Here is a 17171-nt window from a genome sequence, read left to right on the forward strand (position 1 = left end):
AATTCTGGCTTTACCAGCATCACTGCAAAAACTTCATGTGAAGTTGCAGATGGTATTGGTTAATGTATTGAGGGAAGGAATTGTTTTGCATGGGATACAAGAAGATTGAAATCATGAGGGGAGAAAAAAGCATCAGAGAAATACTCTCAGCAATTGCCTCTAATGAAGTGTTGCAAATGTGGAGGTTGCACCTGGACTTCAGTTTCTATCTAGACACTCACCATAGGTACCGCATGCACCTGAAAGTGAACATCAGAGTTCAGCCTATGGGAAGAGAAATCCATGCGAAGCAATTCATTAATCTGCATTGGTCTGAATATTTGGAAACCAAAGGTATAAATCAAGGGCACATCTGGAATTCTCTCTTAACATGGCTTTAAATTGTCTTGAAGAACAAGGCTTACTGAAGAAAAAAAACAATAAAGGCATAATTGCATCATTAAATCCTCTCTTTTGAAACCTCTTAAACCTCTCTGCTATTATTAATTACAATCAAATATGAATGTTAAATACCTAATACATGCACATATAATACAAGCCAGAGACAATTCTCATTCAAGCAGCCTATTCTCAAACACTTTGGCCACCTATAAGAAAAGTCGGACCAAGTTCTATCAGACATCTTTAAAGCATGTCTACATTTCACTTCTTGTTATTCTTCACACTGCATTTTCAGCAGAGCCTGAAAATGTGGCATTATCTCTGCAGAAGCCAGCTGAGCATCTACAGCATCTATTAACTTGCAGAGGAGCTTACATAAGACAGAGACTACATAATGCAAACAGTAATTTTAAGTCATCCAGTTTCCAAACAGTTTGGTTTGTTATATACATTTATACTCTTTCCCTTTCTAAGTTAGTATGATTTAGAGGATGCCTTTGTAATTTTGTCTATCCTGGATATTTTTGCAGCCATGGTTACCAGGAGAAATGCAATTTCTTTACTGGTTTGGGGCTTTTTTAATATTTTGTTCCCAACAGCAAGGAGATTTTCTGCTTTTGTGCTACAGAGAAAAAAAAAGAAACAAAAACCTCAAAACTACTCTTGTGAGCCTCTCACCCAGCACAGTTCCTCCTTCCCTTGAGACACTCACAACCCTGGGCTTTGTTTATACTGGAAAAATGGGTCCTGTTATGAAATACATGCCCTCCACACAGCCAGAGACAAGGGCCCCAAGAGCATCATTCCCTTTTCTGGAGGTGTGGCACCCTGGGCCCAGAGACAGCACAGCTGAGGGCTGTGAAGGCCCCTCTTCCCTACCGTGACTTTGGCATCAGGGCTATGGGGAGGCTTCAGCGAGGGCTCTCTTGTCCCTCACATGGGAGCTGCACTTCAGGTGAGGCTGCAGGCCTTGCCTCTGCTGGAGCTGGAGCTACAACTGTGTGGCAGCCCTGTCTGTATCCCTTTGGCCTGGACCCCCTGACCAGCTTCCTGGCCAGACCTCAGATCTGCCTCACTGCTGGGGACTTGTCTGCTGCTGATGGGACTGTATCTGTCTCTGGCTGCCATCACCAGACCTGAGTCACTAACTTATGTTGACCTCAGACCTCTCCCATTGCTATTGACTTGTCTGCCGATCTGGACTCTGTTGATTCCATATCCAGGCCTGCCCTGCTTGTCTTGCTCAGATCCTGTGGGATGGGGCCCTGGCTGGTGAGATCCCTGCTCTGCTGGCTGTGTTATGGCACTCGGATCCCTCTCCTTCAGGGAGCATCTGGTCCTTGCTGGCTCCTGACGCCAGAGTGCTGTGGCACATACAAGCATAGATCACTTCCACCGACTCAGATCCATTGTCTGTCTGGATGAGAATACTGTCTTTTAGAGGGATTGGTTCTTTCTTCCCAAATACATGCTGCCCTTCAAGAACAAAATCCAGGTGTAATGAAAAGGGAAAATGTGCTATTCATCTTTATCAAAGTGTCTGAGTGAAGTGTTATAAGTCAGCCAACCTCCATTTGTTATCTGGAAAGATAATGAAACAAGCTGTTCAGCAATCAGTGTGCAACCAACTAAATAACAATAAAGTGATGAGCAGCAGGCACTGTGCATTTGTCCAGAACAAATCATGTCAAACTAACCTAATTTATTTCTTTTCCAAGATAACTGACTTAGTAAGTGCTGAAAGGAATAGGTGAAACATGTTTTGACTTCAGTAGGGCTTTTGACATTGCCTTGAATATCACTCCCATAAAGGCAAATTGGTCTCAGATGGTATTAACATGAGAGGAGTGTGTGATTTAAAAGCGATTCCCAAACCGGTGCAGTGGATGTTTTCCTGTCAACAGGAAGGTATATCAAACTAAGAGATCTGATCTGTCTACTAGCATTTTTTACTTTCATTAGCAACTTGAATGGTGGAGTTGACCTTTGACTTCAAGCTTCCACAAATACAGCAAGTTGGGCAGTACCACACTTCGGAGGCAAAGATTTGAACAAAGGTTTACCATTGCTGAATCACAGAAAGAGCCCCAAAATAGTGAGATGAAATTAAGATAAGAACGAAGTATGACACTTGGAAAACTTGAATTCTCAAATTAAAAATGAGGGAAAATGTGTAGTCTTTGGTAAGATACCATAATGTACATCCAGTCAGAGAAAGCACTTTAAGAATAACATAACTCTGCATTGGAAAATGTGGACTATACGAAGAGCCACTTTTTTGCCACAAAACCAACACAACTAGAGAGCGGCAATGCACTGATATCCCAATCTGGAATACCAAATGACACAAAAATTATTTGCAGCTGCCACAGCTACCTTGGTTTGCAGAACGCCATCTTTGTGCCATTGTTGCTCTGAGCAACCAGGCATGGCCCTTACCTGCTCTTGTTTTGCTGTACCTCCTCCTGCTGCTTGAAGTCTCCTCTCTGGGAGAAGATGAGTTTCCTAGTGTCCTCCCTCCAGCACATGCTAGAGGGCTGCTGGCCCTGGCAGAGAGACCTGTGTTTCTGCAGAGAGCAGGGAGTGAGGAAAGAGCTGTAGGGTTCAGGAGCCCTGGACTCTACAGGGTAAGGAGGGGAAGCCACAAGTCCCCCAGTGCCACCACTGTTTGAAGTCCCCCAGGACAGGTCACGCCACATCCTGTTAAGAGGCAAGATAGAGTCACAAAGTCTCCTGGTCTGCAGAGCTGATACTCCAGGCCGAAAGGCAAAATCTTTGTGTTGGAGTGTCCATCTTCCAGCAGATCACAAAGTGGTTTATTTTACCCTTAATGATACTTCTTGGGACTCTGACAAAAGGCAGGGTGACTTGAACCTTGCTTCAAGACGAACAGAACTCACTGACAATTGTTTAGTTTTTTCTCTTGGCAGAAATCACTCAAGGGCCTGGAGATCAAAACGGCAGCACAAGGCATGCCAGCTCGTTTTGCTGAGCTTTGCAACTTTTCCTCCAAAGACACCAAGTGGCTCCCCAGGAAATCTCTCAGCCTTGAAAACAAAACCCAAAACTTGTGGAAAGCTTCTGGGGTCAGAGTCACTGCACTTGGAGACGGCAGGCTGACTTTATAAAACTGTGGCTCCTGAAAAACCCTTCCGATTGCTTTACAAGTAACACTCTATTTTCTGACTTAAAAGTGCATCCCTGCACCGTGGGATCTGACACATTTCCTAGGTGTGTTTTCAACAGAGGACGATAGGAGGGTTAAGCCGTGCGAGAGAGATCGCTTGCCTTTTCACAGCACAACAGTATCACTCTCATCTTGCTGAAAAGGCTAAGAGCATCACAGTATTGTTTGTAGCCAGTTCCATGGATGACGCAAAGAATAGATGCAACAAGCCATTTTCAGATTAATGAAATTACATTTGCTGCTGCCTTTCGCACCTTTAGGGTGAACTAAAAAACGAAGGCATTTATCCCAAAGTTATGAGAAGCCAAAAATAAAGATTGGGGAGCGCCCTATACAGGATTGCAGGTGCGAGCTGCAGCTCCAGCAAGCCGGCAGAGTGCGGGGCGAGAACACCCTAACGCGGTGGGCAGGGAATGTTGAAGCCCTGCAGATGCTGATCCCCACGCGCCTGACGATGCCAGCGTGTCCCTGCACTCACGGCACAGCTCCCCAAAAGGAACAACTCCCTGACAATCGACTGCTAAGCCGGGCTCAGAATTTGGGGCCGGTCACAGAGAGGAGACCCTCCTCCCCTGGGCTGGCCAGCCCGCCGGCCGGCCTTCCTTCCCCTCCCCTCTCCGCCCCGCCGGCCGGCGGAGGGTCCTTCCCCGGGGAAAGTTGCTCGGCGTCCCCCGGGCGAGGGGCGGGGGTGTGCGGGGCTGCCCCCGCCGCCTCCGGTCCGTGTCGCCGAGCTGTTTATTTAAATCGCAGATAAAGCGCCTCGCCGCCCGCCCTGCCGGGGACACACAGTCCGGGCGCCCCGCGGGGCCGGCAGGAAGGAGCCCATGGCCGGGAGGGCAGCCCCGGCCCCCGGGGCTCTGCTCTGCGCCCTGCTCTGGGCGGCAGCGGCGGCAGCGGGGGGCGGCCCCGGGGACAACCCCGCTCCCGGCGCCTTCGGCCGCGTCTACCGGGGCGCCGTGAACATCAGCGCGGAGCGGGTCTACGCCTTCGCCTACCGCAGCGAGCCCGGGCAGGTAGGAGCGATCCCCGGAGCGCCGGGTTCCCCGCGGCTGGGCGAGCACTGTGTGCCCCTCTCGCCCTCCCGGGTGTGGGGGGGGATGTGTGCCGGGGTGGTGCCGGTGCTGCTGCGGCTCCGCCGCTGTGCGGGAGCGGGCCGGGCTCTCCCTCTGTCCTGCCCGCATCCTCCCGCCGCCGCGGTGGTCGGGAGCCGCAGTGCACCTGCGGGCTCCCTTCCACCTTCCCCGCGGCTGCGGGCTGGGAGGGTGCCGGCGTCCCGGGAGCTGCGGGATGGGCAGGTGGTTTGGTGCCCCCCACCCGCGAAGGGGGCTTTGATATCTAGCATTTCTAGCAGCAGAACGGGTTTGAAGCCTAGAAGGGAGTTGTGAGGATAACAGTACTACATTAAAATAATTTTAAAACCCCAACACAAAACCCACACAAAAAGCCAAACGACCAAAAAAAAAAAAAAGTGTATATGTGTGTGTGTGCACTTAATAAGCCTTAAATGCCGTTTTCTTCACTGTGCATTTCCTTAGGATCAGGGTGCTCTCCCCTGGTAGCCTGGGAGGTGAGGCAGGGCTGTGCAGGTGAGGTGTGTCGTGAGGAGGCTGCAGGGCAGCGTGGCCGGGGCTATCCATGGCTGTTTGATGGTGGAAAGAAACCTGTCATTTATGTATACCCAGTTATTGCGGGTTCCCCCCTCCCCACTTTTTGTGTCGTGTTTATCTCAAGTAGCTAAGTGGTACCTTGGAAACTCTGCCCCCGTTGTTTGGATTGGGTGTTAATTGCTGAGTAAGATGATCTGATGTACCAAAAGATGATGAACTGGGTAGATGAATCTTCCCTCCTGGCCTCAGTTGCACAGAACAAGAGAAAATGGAAACCACAGCTTTTTCCCACACGATGTACTATGTAATAAAATGCACCTGGTATTTATGGGGCAGCAGTTGGCTGTCTGGGCTATGATGCAAAGGAGCCCAGCCTTACTTAACTGTTGGGTGTCACCAGTGATCCCAGGAGGTCAAAAGCACACTTTGGGGTTGAGCCTCCTTTTGGAAGCTGGTTATGGTGTAAGTTAAGATTCTTCAGGTGTTACAAGTATGGGGTATTTATGATGAGGACCTATTGGCAGGTCTGTGGCTTGCTAGCAGAGAGAGCATGAATACTGACTACAGTTAAAATTAAATCTGGTTCCTTCAATTTAATGTGCTTTTTGAAGCCATGTGTTTTTCCTGGGCAGCTTCTGCAAAAAAAGCTTTCTCTTCTGGAGAAGTACAGTGAAAGCACAGTGGGAGGAGGCAGGGAGGAAGCCCATGGCTGCTCAGTGGTGTTTGCAGGTACCTAAATGCAACTTCTGGGCTACTTCTAGACACTGAGTTGTTCCTGTGGCTGTGAAGTACAGACTACTCACTACAGGCTACTGCCTCGCTTAAGAAGTTACTTTAATGGACTAATCTCCATGGTCCTGTGTGCTGAAACGTGAAATCTCTGCAGAGATATGGGCAAGAACATATCTAAAAAGGGAAAATTCAGGTTTGAGATTTAATATTTTTTTCAATGCAGAACTCATCAAGCACTCACATGAATATGCTTAGAGTGCCATGCAACCAGCTCCTGTTAGGAAAAAATGTTTGGAAGACAAAAACTCTTTAAATAAAGATGGACTTTCATCGGAAGTTTTCTGATGAAGGATGCCTAGAACAGATTCTGAGGATAGAGAGGGCTCCAGAGAGAGACCCTATTATGGCCTTTCAGTATAAAAAAGATTCTGAAAATGATCGAGAAAAGCTTTTTACAGTGTTCTGTAATGACAGGACATGGGGCAACAGTTTTGAACTGAAAGACTGTAGATTTCAGTAGGACATAAGGAAAAAACTTTTTTTATGGTGAGACACTGGAACAGGTTGTCCAGAGAAGTTGTGGGTACACATCATTGGGAGTGTTCATAGTCAGGTTGGACAGGGCTTTGAGCAACCTGATCCAGTGAAGATACCTCCCTGCCCATGGCAGGGTGTTTGAGCTAGGTGATCTCTGAAGATGATCTTCCAATTCTGTGATTCCTCAGGTGCCATTCCTGAGATGAGCCACTGGAAACTGGCCAGAAGGGGACTGACCTAGTTGGGGTGATTGGCTGTGGCTGTCTGCAGCCCCTTCCCCAGCTGCAGCCCTGAACCCATGAGAGGCAAACATGACTGGGTCTCCTCTTACTGGCACGATCGATCTGCCTGGTGTTGATCTGTCCTGGTGGTCCTGTATCTCCCTGTTGTTGAGAATTGCTCAAGATTTAGAAGCTTGGTAGTGGAAATCTTGGCTTTAATCTGGGACTGAGTTCTTGTGGGCAGGGTTTTCTTATGCAAGAGATGGGAAGATGTTTAGGGACATGCTGTCTTCTTGGTGTTGGGTCTTGTGAAGGAGTGTAAGTCCTGCAAAAACTCAGTGTATTAGTCCTTGCCTTTTGCTACAGTTTTTAACCTTGAGCTCATAGTGAGGGAATGCCAGCCAGTGTTTGCCAGTTGCCTGCCACTTGTGAGCTCTCCACTCTTCCTGGTCTTTTTGGTCTCTTCCTGTCTCTGTGGTGATGGCAGTTTAGCCAGAAGCCTCTGATAACTCAAGGCAGATACCACATGGGTGATTAACCTTAGTTACAGGAAAGCTAATTGAATAAAAAGAGCATATGGAAGGGCTGCAGTGGATGAGTTTAATTGCTTTCCCCTCTGAAAAAAAGTCAAGTCTGGAGTGATCTGGCTCTGAAAACAGGAATTTGTTTTCATGATGCTGCAAATTCTGCTGTTTTCCCCTCTGCTGCTCTTTCTTATGAATCCAGGCCTACAAAACAAGGGAAAACTCGGGGACAAGAACAAAATGTGGGGGCTGGCTTGTGATCCATCAGCCCTCTGTAAATGTTTTGGTTACTCACGTGCTGTGGCTGCACAGGCACATCTGAAAATGCAGCTGAATAGAGCAGTGCTTGAATGATGGATGAGAGAAAGGAGGGAACAGGACCTTTTCTCCTGTTTGGTGCTTTAGAGACTTGCAGCTTTCTGAAAAGTGTTGTGCTTGCCTGATCTCAGAGGATGTTCTCCATCCACATCATCATCCTTACTCCTTGGGATATGGGGGTGCATACAAGATGGGAGGGAAAAAGCGAGTCCCATGAGAGTACTCACAAGGCAGATGTATACAAGGTGAAGAAGCCACAACTCAGGGCTCTGCAGCAGAGCTGTTTTGAGACATGTGGCTTCCCTTCTGTGCAACTTGTGAGTAAAATGAGAATGATGATACTTATATGCTGACCAAATCACCTAGCTGAAACTTCTATGGGTAGATACATTGCCAGGTCTCTTCTCTCCGTCCGTGGACGGGGAAAAACCTTCCTATGTGCTGTGCAGAAGCACTTCACCGTGTTGTCTTGAGGCAGGAGAGCTGACAGTCTTTTATGTACTAGGATTTAGGCCTTAATTGTTGAGGTTGAACTCTGAAGGTAATGCTGTGCTGAGGAGAAGCACAGCCACCTCTGCTGCAAGGGTCTTGTAGGGTTGGGCTGTGAACAACGTAACAGACTCCTTCCTTGTGGTGGGAACTCTTGATTTGTAGTGGGGTAGTCTTACTGTTTTTTGAATTCCCTTTTTTTCCTTCTAGATACTCTTTGAAATTCCCCCCCACCCTCCCCCACCCCCCTGTATTGCTGTTTAATGTTTAACTGAGTGTAAAAAATATAGTAATAAGCCCAGCTGTGTCACTTGTTGCTATGCCCTCATACTCTAACAGCAAAGGCAGATGTGCACTGTTAGAAGTGAACAATATCTGGTGAACAATTAGTTGGGCAACAGGATTATTTTATTTTAGGATTATTTACATTGAAGACATCCAGGATGAGGGGGTAAAAAAATAACACACTCATTCCACATATTCAACATGTCCCTACTTGGGAGGGAGAAAGGAAGGAGACACTTGCTGGTTTGCTGGAGCTGCCTGTGCAGTGTATTCCTGCCAAGAAGACTGAGAAAGTGCGTAGAATGTTTCTGCTGGATTTGCTGTTGAATGGAGAAGGCTTTATGTGACAAGGAAGGGAATCTGCTTAGTTCTATGTTTGCAGTAATACAAGGGTTTTCAAAAAGAATAGCATGTGTGTGAGTACTGAAGGAGTTCAGAGTGAATGAGACTTTCCACCACTGTAAGATCTGGCAGTTGCTAATGGTTAATTTGATGAAAACACAAATTACACTAACATTGTGCATGTTGGTGTGTCCTGTACCAAATTGTAAGTGGTCCAGGAGAATATCATGAGGAAGAAGACAAGAGAAGTTCTTTTTCCGAATTGGAGCTCAGATTAGCTGAATGTATAATTTGGGAAATATTTGGACTATATTTAGAAAACCAAGTATCCCTTAGGAGAACAAGTTTCCAACTTGCTGTTTGTAGGCAAAGCTGCTGCAATCCAGACACAGCTCTTGGACATTCATGCAGTATATGTTGGTTGCGATGAGCTCCGAAGCTGAGCAGTGGGCTGCACCTATTTTAAGAGTAAGAGTGGGTGCTATTTCCCTCCTTCTCCCTTGCCAGGACTAGGAACAGAGCCCCAGTCTCAGTTCCCATATGGCCCAGCTCACCATACATCGTGATTGACAGTAGATTAAGCTGTGGCTTCTCTGCTGAGCAGTTGTGCAGTGTGAGGACGTATAGCCCTGGAGTGAGTGTCTTGTCTGTGAAGTCTATCTGAGGAGTGATGGGTAAAAGATTGCCCTCAGACTATGAGCGGCTTTGTGCTGCTAGGGAGGGTTCCTAATGTCATTGCCCTTTGTTTTTTCATGATTGCAGATTAGGAAAAAGTTGACTGTCCTAAAGGAAGAGTGGTATCAACACTAGCAAGAAGATCAGAAGTCTCCCAATTACATGCCTTAAATTTTGTGACCAAGTGCCTTTTCCAGCCAAAGAGCATGGTGTCAGTTGTGTTCCTCTGACCTCTAGTGAATGGGTCTCTTGTTTCCTAGGTGTGGATGGTAGTTGCACTTGCTTTCCTCCAGGAAAGAAGCCAGAACAGGAATTCACTTGTGTATTCCTCTGGAACTGTGTGATGAGTCACTTGCTCAGTCCAAAGCCATCTGTCCTAGCTGCAGGGAAACTCCTTGATCTGCTACACAGGGCAGCCTGGTTTAATAAGAGGCCGTGATCAAATCTGTGTTTGCTGTTCTCTGCTGTTTGCCATGCTAGTATAGGTCCCACTCCAGCAGCACCCATGTCTATTATAACAACTCTAGGAGCAATTTTTTCACCTCTTGCTTCTAAGCTGGCTTTGGGTTCCACATGTAGGACCTTTCAGGCTGGAATAAACTACCTCAAAGTATTTGCATGGTGTCCTGCACATGTTCTCCATAGTGTTAGTCTTGGCTCCAGCCCAGCTTTCAGTCCACAGCTACACTGTGCATGCAATAAAACCTTATTCTACTGTTTGGAGATGGCGGAGCCTGAGCTATAGTGAGGACAGCAGGTTAAGTTCTGTCTTTCCTTAATGCTGAGTGGAAGCCCACCAGTTTAGCCACAAAGATGCAGGTAAAAATCAAAGAAACTGGGAAGACTACAAATGCTTGCATGAGAAGATCTCCTGATGTCATTAGAGCTGCTGTTACTGCAGGATCTCCAGGGCCACACTATTGCTCTTTGGTTGCTGGCTCTAGTCTGTTCACCACAGGACACTGGAAGAGCCTCAGCACACCATTTCTGGAACCTAATAGTAACTGCCTTATGAGACAGGAATGTAGGGACAGTGTCAAATCCAAAAAAAACCAAAGCAAATTATAGTATATGATGTCTGAAGCCAAGCAAGGTTCAACAAAATCTCTTTGGAGTAACTTGTGTATATAATTTATATTTCTTAAAGAATACAGCCAACCCTAGGAGGTGACAGCATAGGCAGTGTAGAGTACACAGCACTTGGAATGTACTTGCTGCTGCTCAGTGTGTTCTCTTGAACTCTCCCCACCCTGCCCAGGGTCACACAAAAAGCTTTTACTTGCAGGGGAAAACAAAAGTAAACTATGAGAGAAATGGTATGGGGATCTACTAAAAACACAAACTTGACTGTTGTTTTTTGTTTCAGAAAATACAGTCTTGAAAACCCTCCAACAAAAGTGGGATATCTTGAGTGAGAGAATGGTGTGGGAGGCGGCTTTGCTTTGGGCTGGGGATAGGAGCAACTGAGATCCCCTCAAACTTAAATTATTCTTTATCTTTCTAGGATTTTGCACTTCATGGGTTTCCCTACCCAGGAGGCAAAAAGAGAGTACATCTTGTCAGAGGCTATCAGTTTGCAGGCTTTAGGGAAGAGAACTGAAAGCTGCTCTGGTTTCTTGCAGGGTAGCCCGCACACCTTCAGATGGTGACTGCGGTGCTGGCAAGAGTTTTATTTTTATTTCTAATGTGTAAGCTAATGCTGTCAAGCTCAATAACTTGTCCTTGAACTAAAGCATCTCTTTTGAATTTGAATGTTGTTCTAAGTCTTAGTCATTCTCTTCTTGTTGGGCTGTCATGTTTAAAATCAAAGCTGATCAGGTTTTGTTGTTCCCTCCGCACCCCCAAGATGTTTAGATTAAAAAAGAAAACAAATTCTGCATAAGAGTAACTTCATCAAAATGCCTCTTCTCAGTTTGAACTCTTTCCAAGAACAGTGGAGCAATTTGTTATACATTTGCATTGTAAGTAGAGGCTGAAATGTCCTCAAATAACTTGTGCAGAAGTTGTTGGTAGGGAGGTATGCTTTTCCTGTATGGATCTCATCTGCTATTTCAGGGGATATTTAAGGAATCTCAGTGCAGACTGTAAAAGGTATATTGCAAGGGTGTGCCATCTGCTCAGTTTGAAAATATAGTTTAGTACATTTGCATAAGCAAACATAATTTCATGCTGTGCATACTTGGAGAACCACAGAGGATTTCAGAAAGAGCCTTCCTTACTTTTTTACACTGATGTTTTTCTTTGAGCATAGAAATAGCTACTTCAGTGCAGTTTAAAATAAATGAAAAATTGTTTAAAAAGAAGACAGCTTGAATTACAAGACATAATTCAATCCACATCCAAAGTGTTACTGAAGTGAAGAACTTGGGACCCAAGAAAGAACCAGGTATCTGTGTTCTGACAGCAATCCCTGGAGTTACTGCCAGGAGCTTGAAGTTACAGCAAATTTGGAAAGGTTACAAACCTTTTTGTTTCAAGGGCTGGCCTGGCCCAGGGTTCCAGCTGCTGTGGTTTAGGAAGATGCAATTATTGTAGAGTAGTTTGTTCCTTAACTGACTGTTCAAAAAAGGATTTTTTATTTTTAACGTCTTCCTAAAGTCTGAGGGTGTTCAGAAACAGGTACCTACTTCATCCAGCATGGCAACTCCCAGTTTCTCTTTCTGGCTGTCTTGGAGACTCCCTAGTGACATTGGTTAGAGGACAAAATTTCAAAAATGGAAAAAGGTAAATATTATCGTGCTTTATATTTGTCTTGCTTCCATTTATGCTTCACAGATACTGTTGCAAACAAGTGAACTCATGGGCAAGTCCATGGCCGACTGTAAGTCCACACAGAATGTTTGCACAGAGTGAAACATTTAAATGAAAAATACTAATCCTGGAGCAATTATGTTAATGTGTCCGAGGCCGTGCTTGACATACCTAGAGTCTGTCTCTTCATTTATGCTGCTTTGGGTATTTAATACTCCTGGCAGAAATACTGGAAGAAAATACTGTGGGCTGGGGTTATTTGACAGATTGCTTTTGGCAATTAACACTTATTGACATTGGAGCGCAGAGACAGAGAAAGGCTGGAAGAGAGTGATCCTCTGAGCTCCACTTGTTTTGTTGTCAGCCAGGAGTGGTGCTCGTATCTCATAAGACAGCAGCAAAGAGGTTCTCTAAAACCTGTCACTGTCTCCTGACTATTTTCCTTCTGGGTCTCAGCTTCCCTCTGTTGTGTTGTCAGTGGGAAGAGCAGGAGAGTTCGGTGCTGATGGGGTATTCATTCACTGCCTCAATTGCTCTAGTCCATCTGGCTCAATCCTACTTCACTTAATTTCAGGGTTTTTATAAAAATGAAACACCTCTTTCTTGTGCAGCAGCTGTTCAGTGGCTTTTGTACATGTACCCTGTGCTGAGACCTTTCATTGTAGGCAGCAGCCTCTGTGTTTGCCTGCCGGATGTGTTCCCTGCCCACAGGCTTGGCCTGGTGCCTTGGCAGGCCCACAACCAAGCGCTGTCGCAACATGGACTGATAATCCCAACGGGCTCACAAGGAGCGGCTGGCGTGTGGGTGCGGCGGAGAGCGTGGTGGAGCCCTGGTGTGACTCAAAGGCTTTGCTTAGCAAGAGCTTTTGGAAAGGAATCCATGGTAAAGCCCTGGAAAACCTTTGCTTGCAGCACAAATTGTTGTTGCAACCTCCTGCCTTGCCCTTAAATTCACATCCCCACAGTCTTAAGATGATGTGTAATCTCTGTGGGAAATGCCGATTTAATAATCAGTCCAAGGATTCTTTCATGTCAACAAGAGCCTGGTTTATTTTGCTTCATGTTTGCAGCCATGGTGGTTCTGTTCAGCTGGGTGAATTTGAGACCAGCTGCTTCTGCCTGTTCCCATCTAGAGAATGGAATTCAGGTGTACTTTTTTCCTTTTCTTTTCTTCCCTCCCCCTATCTCCATGATGGTGGTGGAACTGAGGACAAATATTTGTCTTTCCTGGTCTAACACGTTTTTATGCAATGCTAAGAGCTCTCTCTTTATTCAGCTGTCTTACTGCTCTGTCCACCTTGAAACACAGAAGAAACTTCAAGGTCAGTCATCTGAGAAACAAAACTATCATGAGTGTGGCTGGTGAATAGCCCCTGCACACAGCAGAGCCTTGGCACTGGGAGGGAGTGTGAGGAGCAGAAGTCTCTGAAGCAGTCCTGACCCTGCCTCAGCCCCGCAGCACAAAAGGCAGCAGTGTGGTTATTGCTGACAAATATTTGTGCAGGGCCTGCCTTGTCAAAGGGAGCATTTGGTATGCTAGTTTGGTTCCCAAGATGAGGGTTTCAGCTTGGAGGGTGCAGGTGACATCTAGCACTGCACTATAACACCGATATAGCCAGCCTCCTACTGTGAGTGTACAAGGAAGGGGAAGGCACAACCAGCTTTCTGTGGTGCTGGCAATGATCTGCTCCATAGTGAAGTCCCACAGCAGTGCTGGCAATGCAGGAGTGACAGCAGCCTGGTTGACCCTCTTACTGCCCAGGCAAAACTTCCCCCTCCTCTCACCAGTGCTAAGTGAGTGGGGGTGGATGCAGAGGACGGTCATAGTCTTTGTGATGATTATAATTTTAAAGTAAAACTCTGCTTTTTTGCTGGAGTTCCTCTTGTCTCTACATAAAGTTCTGTGTTGAAAGGGAGAGGTCTGTGTGATGGGAGCAGTGGTTCTGTAGCAGGGAAGTGTTCTTGCATTAGAACTGCTTGTTTTTAAAATGAAATAACCTTTGGAAAGGTGTGGAGGGGGAAGCATGTTTGAAGTAAATAAATCACCTTTTTGTTCTTCACCTCACTTTTTTTCACTCTTCTAAAAATATTTTGCTGAAGGCAAATGCCAAATGCTGACTTTCAAAGGGAAAGATGGGATTACTAGCATTGGCTCAATAGTGAATTCATTAAATCTGTAGCATGAAAATGTTTATGTTGTCTATAAGGCAAGAGAATCTAGAAGCAAAGCATGGATTTAAAGTTTAAGGTATGTCAAATAGAAGACAGCCTAAAAAAGCAAAAACATCAGCTCATAAGTGTTACATTTTTATCCCTGTCCCTTGTGATGCTCCTGCTAGACAGTTCATCCTGCCAGGGAAGATGTCTTCCTCCAAGACCCTAGTTAGGGTTCCTTCTAATCTGTAGCGCTGAATCGGAGAGTGAGTGACAACAGCCAAGAGAAGCCCTGTTTGCAGTTAAATGGTAATTCTTTCTGCACTTTCACAAGCTTCCTCATAATTGCACCTACATTTTGCTGGACTTATGTCCGAGCTTATTTCCAAGTCTCCAACCATTAGTTGGGGACTTCTTGTGCAGGTTTGGCCAACAGGCAAATCTCACCTGTGTTACTGCTGTGTTTGGGAGGAGTAGCTGTTGTATAAGAAAGATGCCCATCAACCAAAGCTGTTGGGAGCTGCTGCTGTATCCCTGAGATCCTGAGAGGGGGAGAGCAGAGCTGCATCCTGGGATTGGGATCTGCCCCCTCCACTGGAAGTGCAGGATCTGCCCACAAGAGGCCCTGTGTTGCTGTGGTGGTGGCAGCAGGGTAAATAACTAGGTGGACTGGAACCTCAATTGCCATCTGTCCAGCTTCTTAATCACTCTGTTTGTTTCCTGGACTTTATAATAAAGATGTTGATGGGGTTAGGGAGTGTGATGCTCCTGATTGATCTGGGTATGTGCAAATGTAGGAGGAGCAGAGGTGTTCATTGCAAGTGAATTGTTGATACACTGAGGTGCAATTTAAAGTACACTGGAATCTTCTCGATGAGCTGCTCTGTAACTGTTGTGTCTGACTTTATCATGTTCCTCTCAGAGACACCCTGTTTGAATGTGGCCTGGGAAGCAGCTTTGCCTGTGTAGAGTGCAGAGAGAAATGTGATGGGGGGGAGGAAGTGTAGTGGGATCCCACCTGTGAGCACATACTTAGGCCCTAGGTGGTCCTGCCTTGATGCAGCTGGATGCTGCCCCAGATATTATCAGCCCAAAAAGAGCACAAGGCACCTGAATATGGACTTTTAGGGGAACAGGGCAAAGGAGCTATAACCAGCTGTTACAGGGAGCAAATACAGAGTGCTGAGCACAGTAAGGATGTAGAGAAGCCATTATGGTAGTAATATAGCATATACCAGTTTTCATGTGGGTAAGTGCTTAGATTTAAAAGACTATTGAGTCTTGAGACTCTTACCTCCTTCTTCTGGTATTCCTATTTGCTACTAGTATTATAAGATAATGGAATTGGCAGCAAAGCTGAATAAATGTTGTAGGTGATGTATAATCAGCTTAGTTTTGTGGAGAGAGGGAAACCAAATGAGGTGTCTGGCTGCTGGATCACAGCAGAGGGAAGCGACCTTCTTCCACCTCTCAGGTTTTTCTCTACCAGCATTAATCACCAATGCTTTTGTTTCCCTTCCCTTGCCCTTCTCTAGGATAGATGGGGAATTTTCTTTTCTTACTGAGGATGGTCAGTCACCATAACAGATCTCCCAGAAAGGTTGTGGAGTCTCCATCCGTGGTCAGTTGGCTCTAGGTGTTTCCTGCTTGTGTCCAGTTCGGGTCTCCCCAGTATAAGAAAGGTATGGACTTACTGGAGTGAGTCCAGTGCAGAGCCACAAAGCCAATGAAAGCACGGGAGTATCTCTCCTATAAGGAGAGGCTGAGAGGGCTGGAAATGAATTGTATTCATTTAATGTACGTGTACTGATGTACAATAAAGAAAACCTGACTATCTGCAATATATATATAACCCGTGTCCTGGGTTATGTTCTGTATTCGTGAAGTCAGTGGAGAAGAGAATTTCCCAATCTCTGGCTTGTATTTATGGGTAGTTGAGGATGCATAAGCCAGTAGTGCTATTTGCTGTGAGTTATATGTGAGCTCCCCATTGCATTGAGCTATGTGCTGAGCCCTGGAAAGTTCACAGAGCCATGTCCAACCTTAGGCAAGTGAGAATCGCTTCACCTGGAGGTGGAGGTGGGCTCGCTTGAACCGCTTCATGGGCAAAAAGCTGCTGGACAGGTAGCTGAAATGTGTCCTTCCTGCAATGATAGTTGTTTTCCCCATGGGTGGAGAATTGCTCCATGTCCTTGCAGGAGACTGGCTTGGCCATCATGTCTTCACTCTCCTTAGATTTGTTTTCATGTTCAGTTGCAGTCGCTTCATTTGTGTCCCCATTCCTTGTCTCAGCAAACACCTACAACCATCAGCTTGTTCAGCCCAGTCCCTGTGTTTCCAAGTTAAACCAACGTGGGCTGGCTCAGCTCCCTCAGGGCAGCTACAGACGCTAAAGAAGCCACTGAGTTACCTTCCAATGCTGCCTGGTGGTGGTGGCCCACCGTGGTGACACCCTTCAGGTGTTCCTTGTGTGTTTTGCTTTGTGGTGACGGCTTTTTAAACTTCATTTTAGCACCCTATGGCGAAATTTACTTGGAAACAAAACTGCATGGGTAGTTTCTGTGACCAGAAGGAAAAGCTGGAAGGCAGGCCAAAAGTGCTTTGCAAAGGTTTAGAAGCCAGAAGGCAGTGGGAAAAGATTCTAACATCTGCTTTTCTATTTCAAGAGGGTTTTAATTAAATTATTTATGATTGTTTTGCTTTTTTGTTGAAGATCTTTTATTTTTTTAGGATTTGGTGGTTGTTGCCTCTGTACTATGGTGCTAATGTCTGGAAAACTGATAATGATTATGGCTTTCAGGAAGGTGTTTTGTTCTACTAGACTCAACTCCCATGTGAGCTTAGAATCACTAAACAAGAATAAATAGGAAATTTTCTTTTAGACTTGGAATTGCAGATGTAAGTCATTTATCTGAAGCTGGTGTCCTTGGTGTAAGAATTAAACTGATGTCTCTGGTAGCTCTGCTTC

The 17171-nt window shown here is 45.9% G+C and overlaps 1 protein-coding gene across 2 annotated transcripts in view; it reads left to right on the top strand.

The window, feature by feature from the left end:
• Positions 1-4020: 4020 nt before the first annotated feature.
• The window catches only part of SIDT1 (SID1 transmembrane family member 1), a 40334-nt gene continuing 27183 nt past the window's right edge, over positions 4021-17171 (top strand). For both annotated transcript variants that reach the window (XM_048294040.1, XM_048294041.1), the window contains exon 1: positions 4021-4581. In XM_048294040.1, coding sequence (XP_048149997.1) covers positions 4393-4581 — 189 coding nt within the window. In that variant the 5' untranslated portion in view covers positions 4021-4392. The remainder of the gene's footprint in view (positions 4582-17171) is intronic.

This window comes from Corvus hawaiiensis, chromosome 2 (genome assembly GCF_020740725.1).
Source record: "Corvus hawaiiensis isolate bCorHaw1 chromosome 2, bCorHaw1.pri.cur, whole genome shotgun sequence".
NCBI classification, from domain to species: Eukaryota; Metazoa; Chordata; class Aves; order Passeriformes; family Corvidae; genus Corvus; species Corvus hawaiiensis.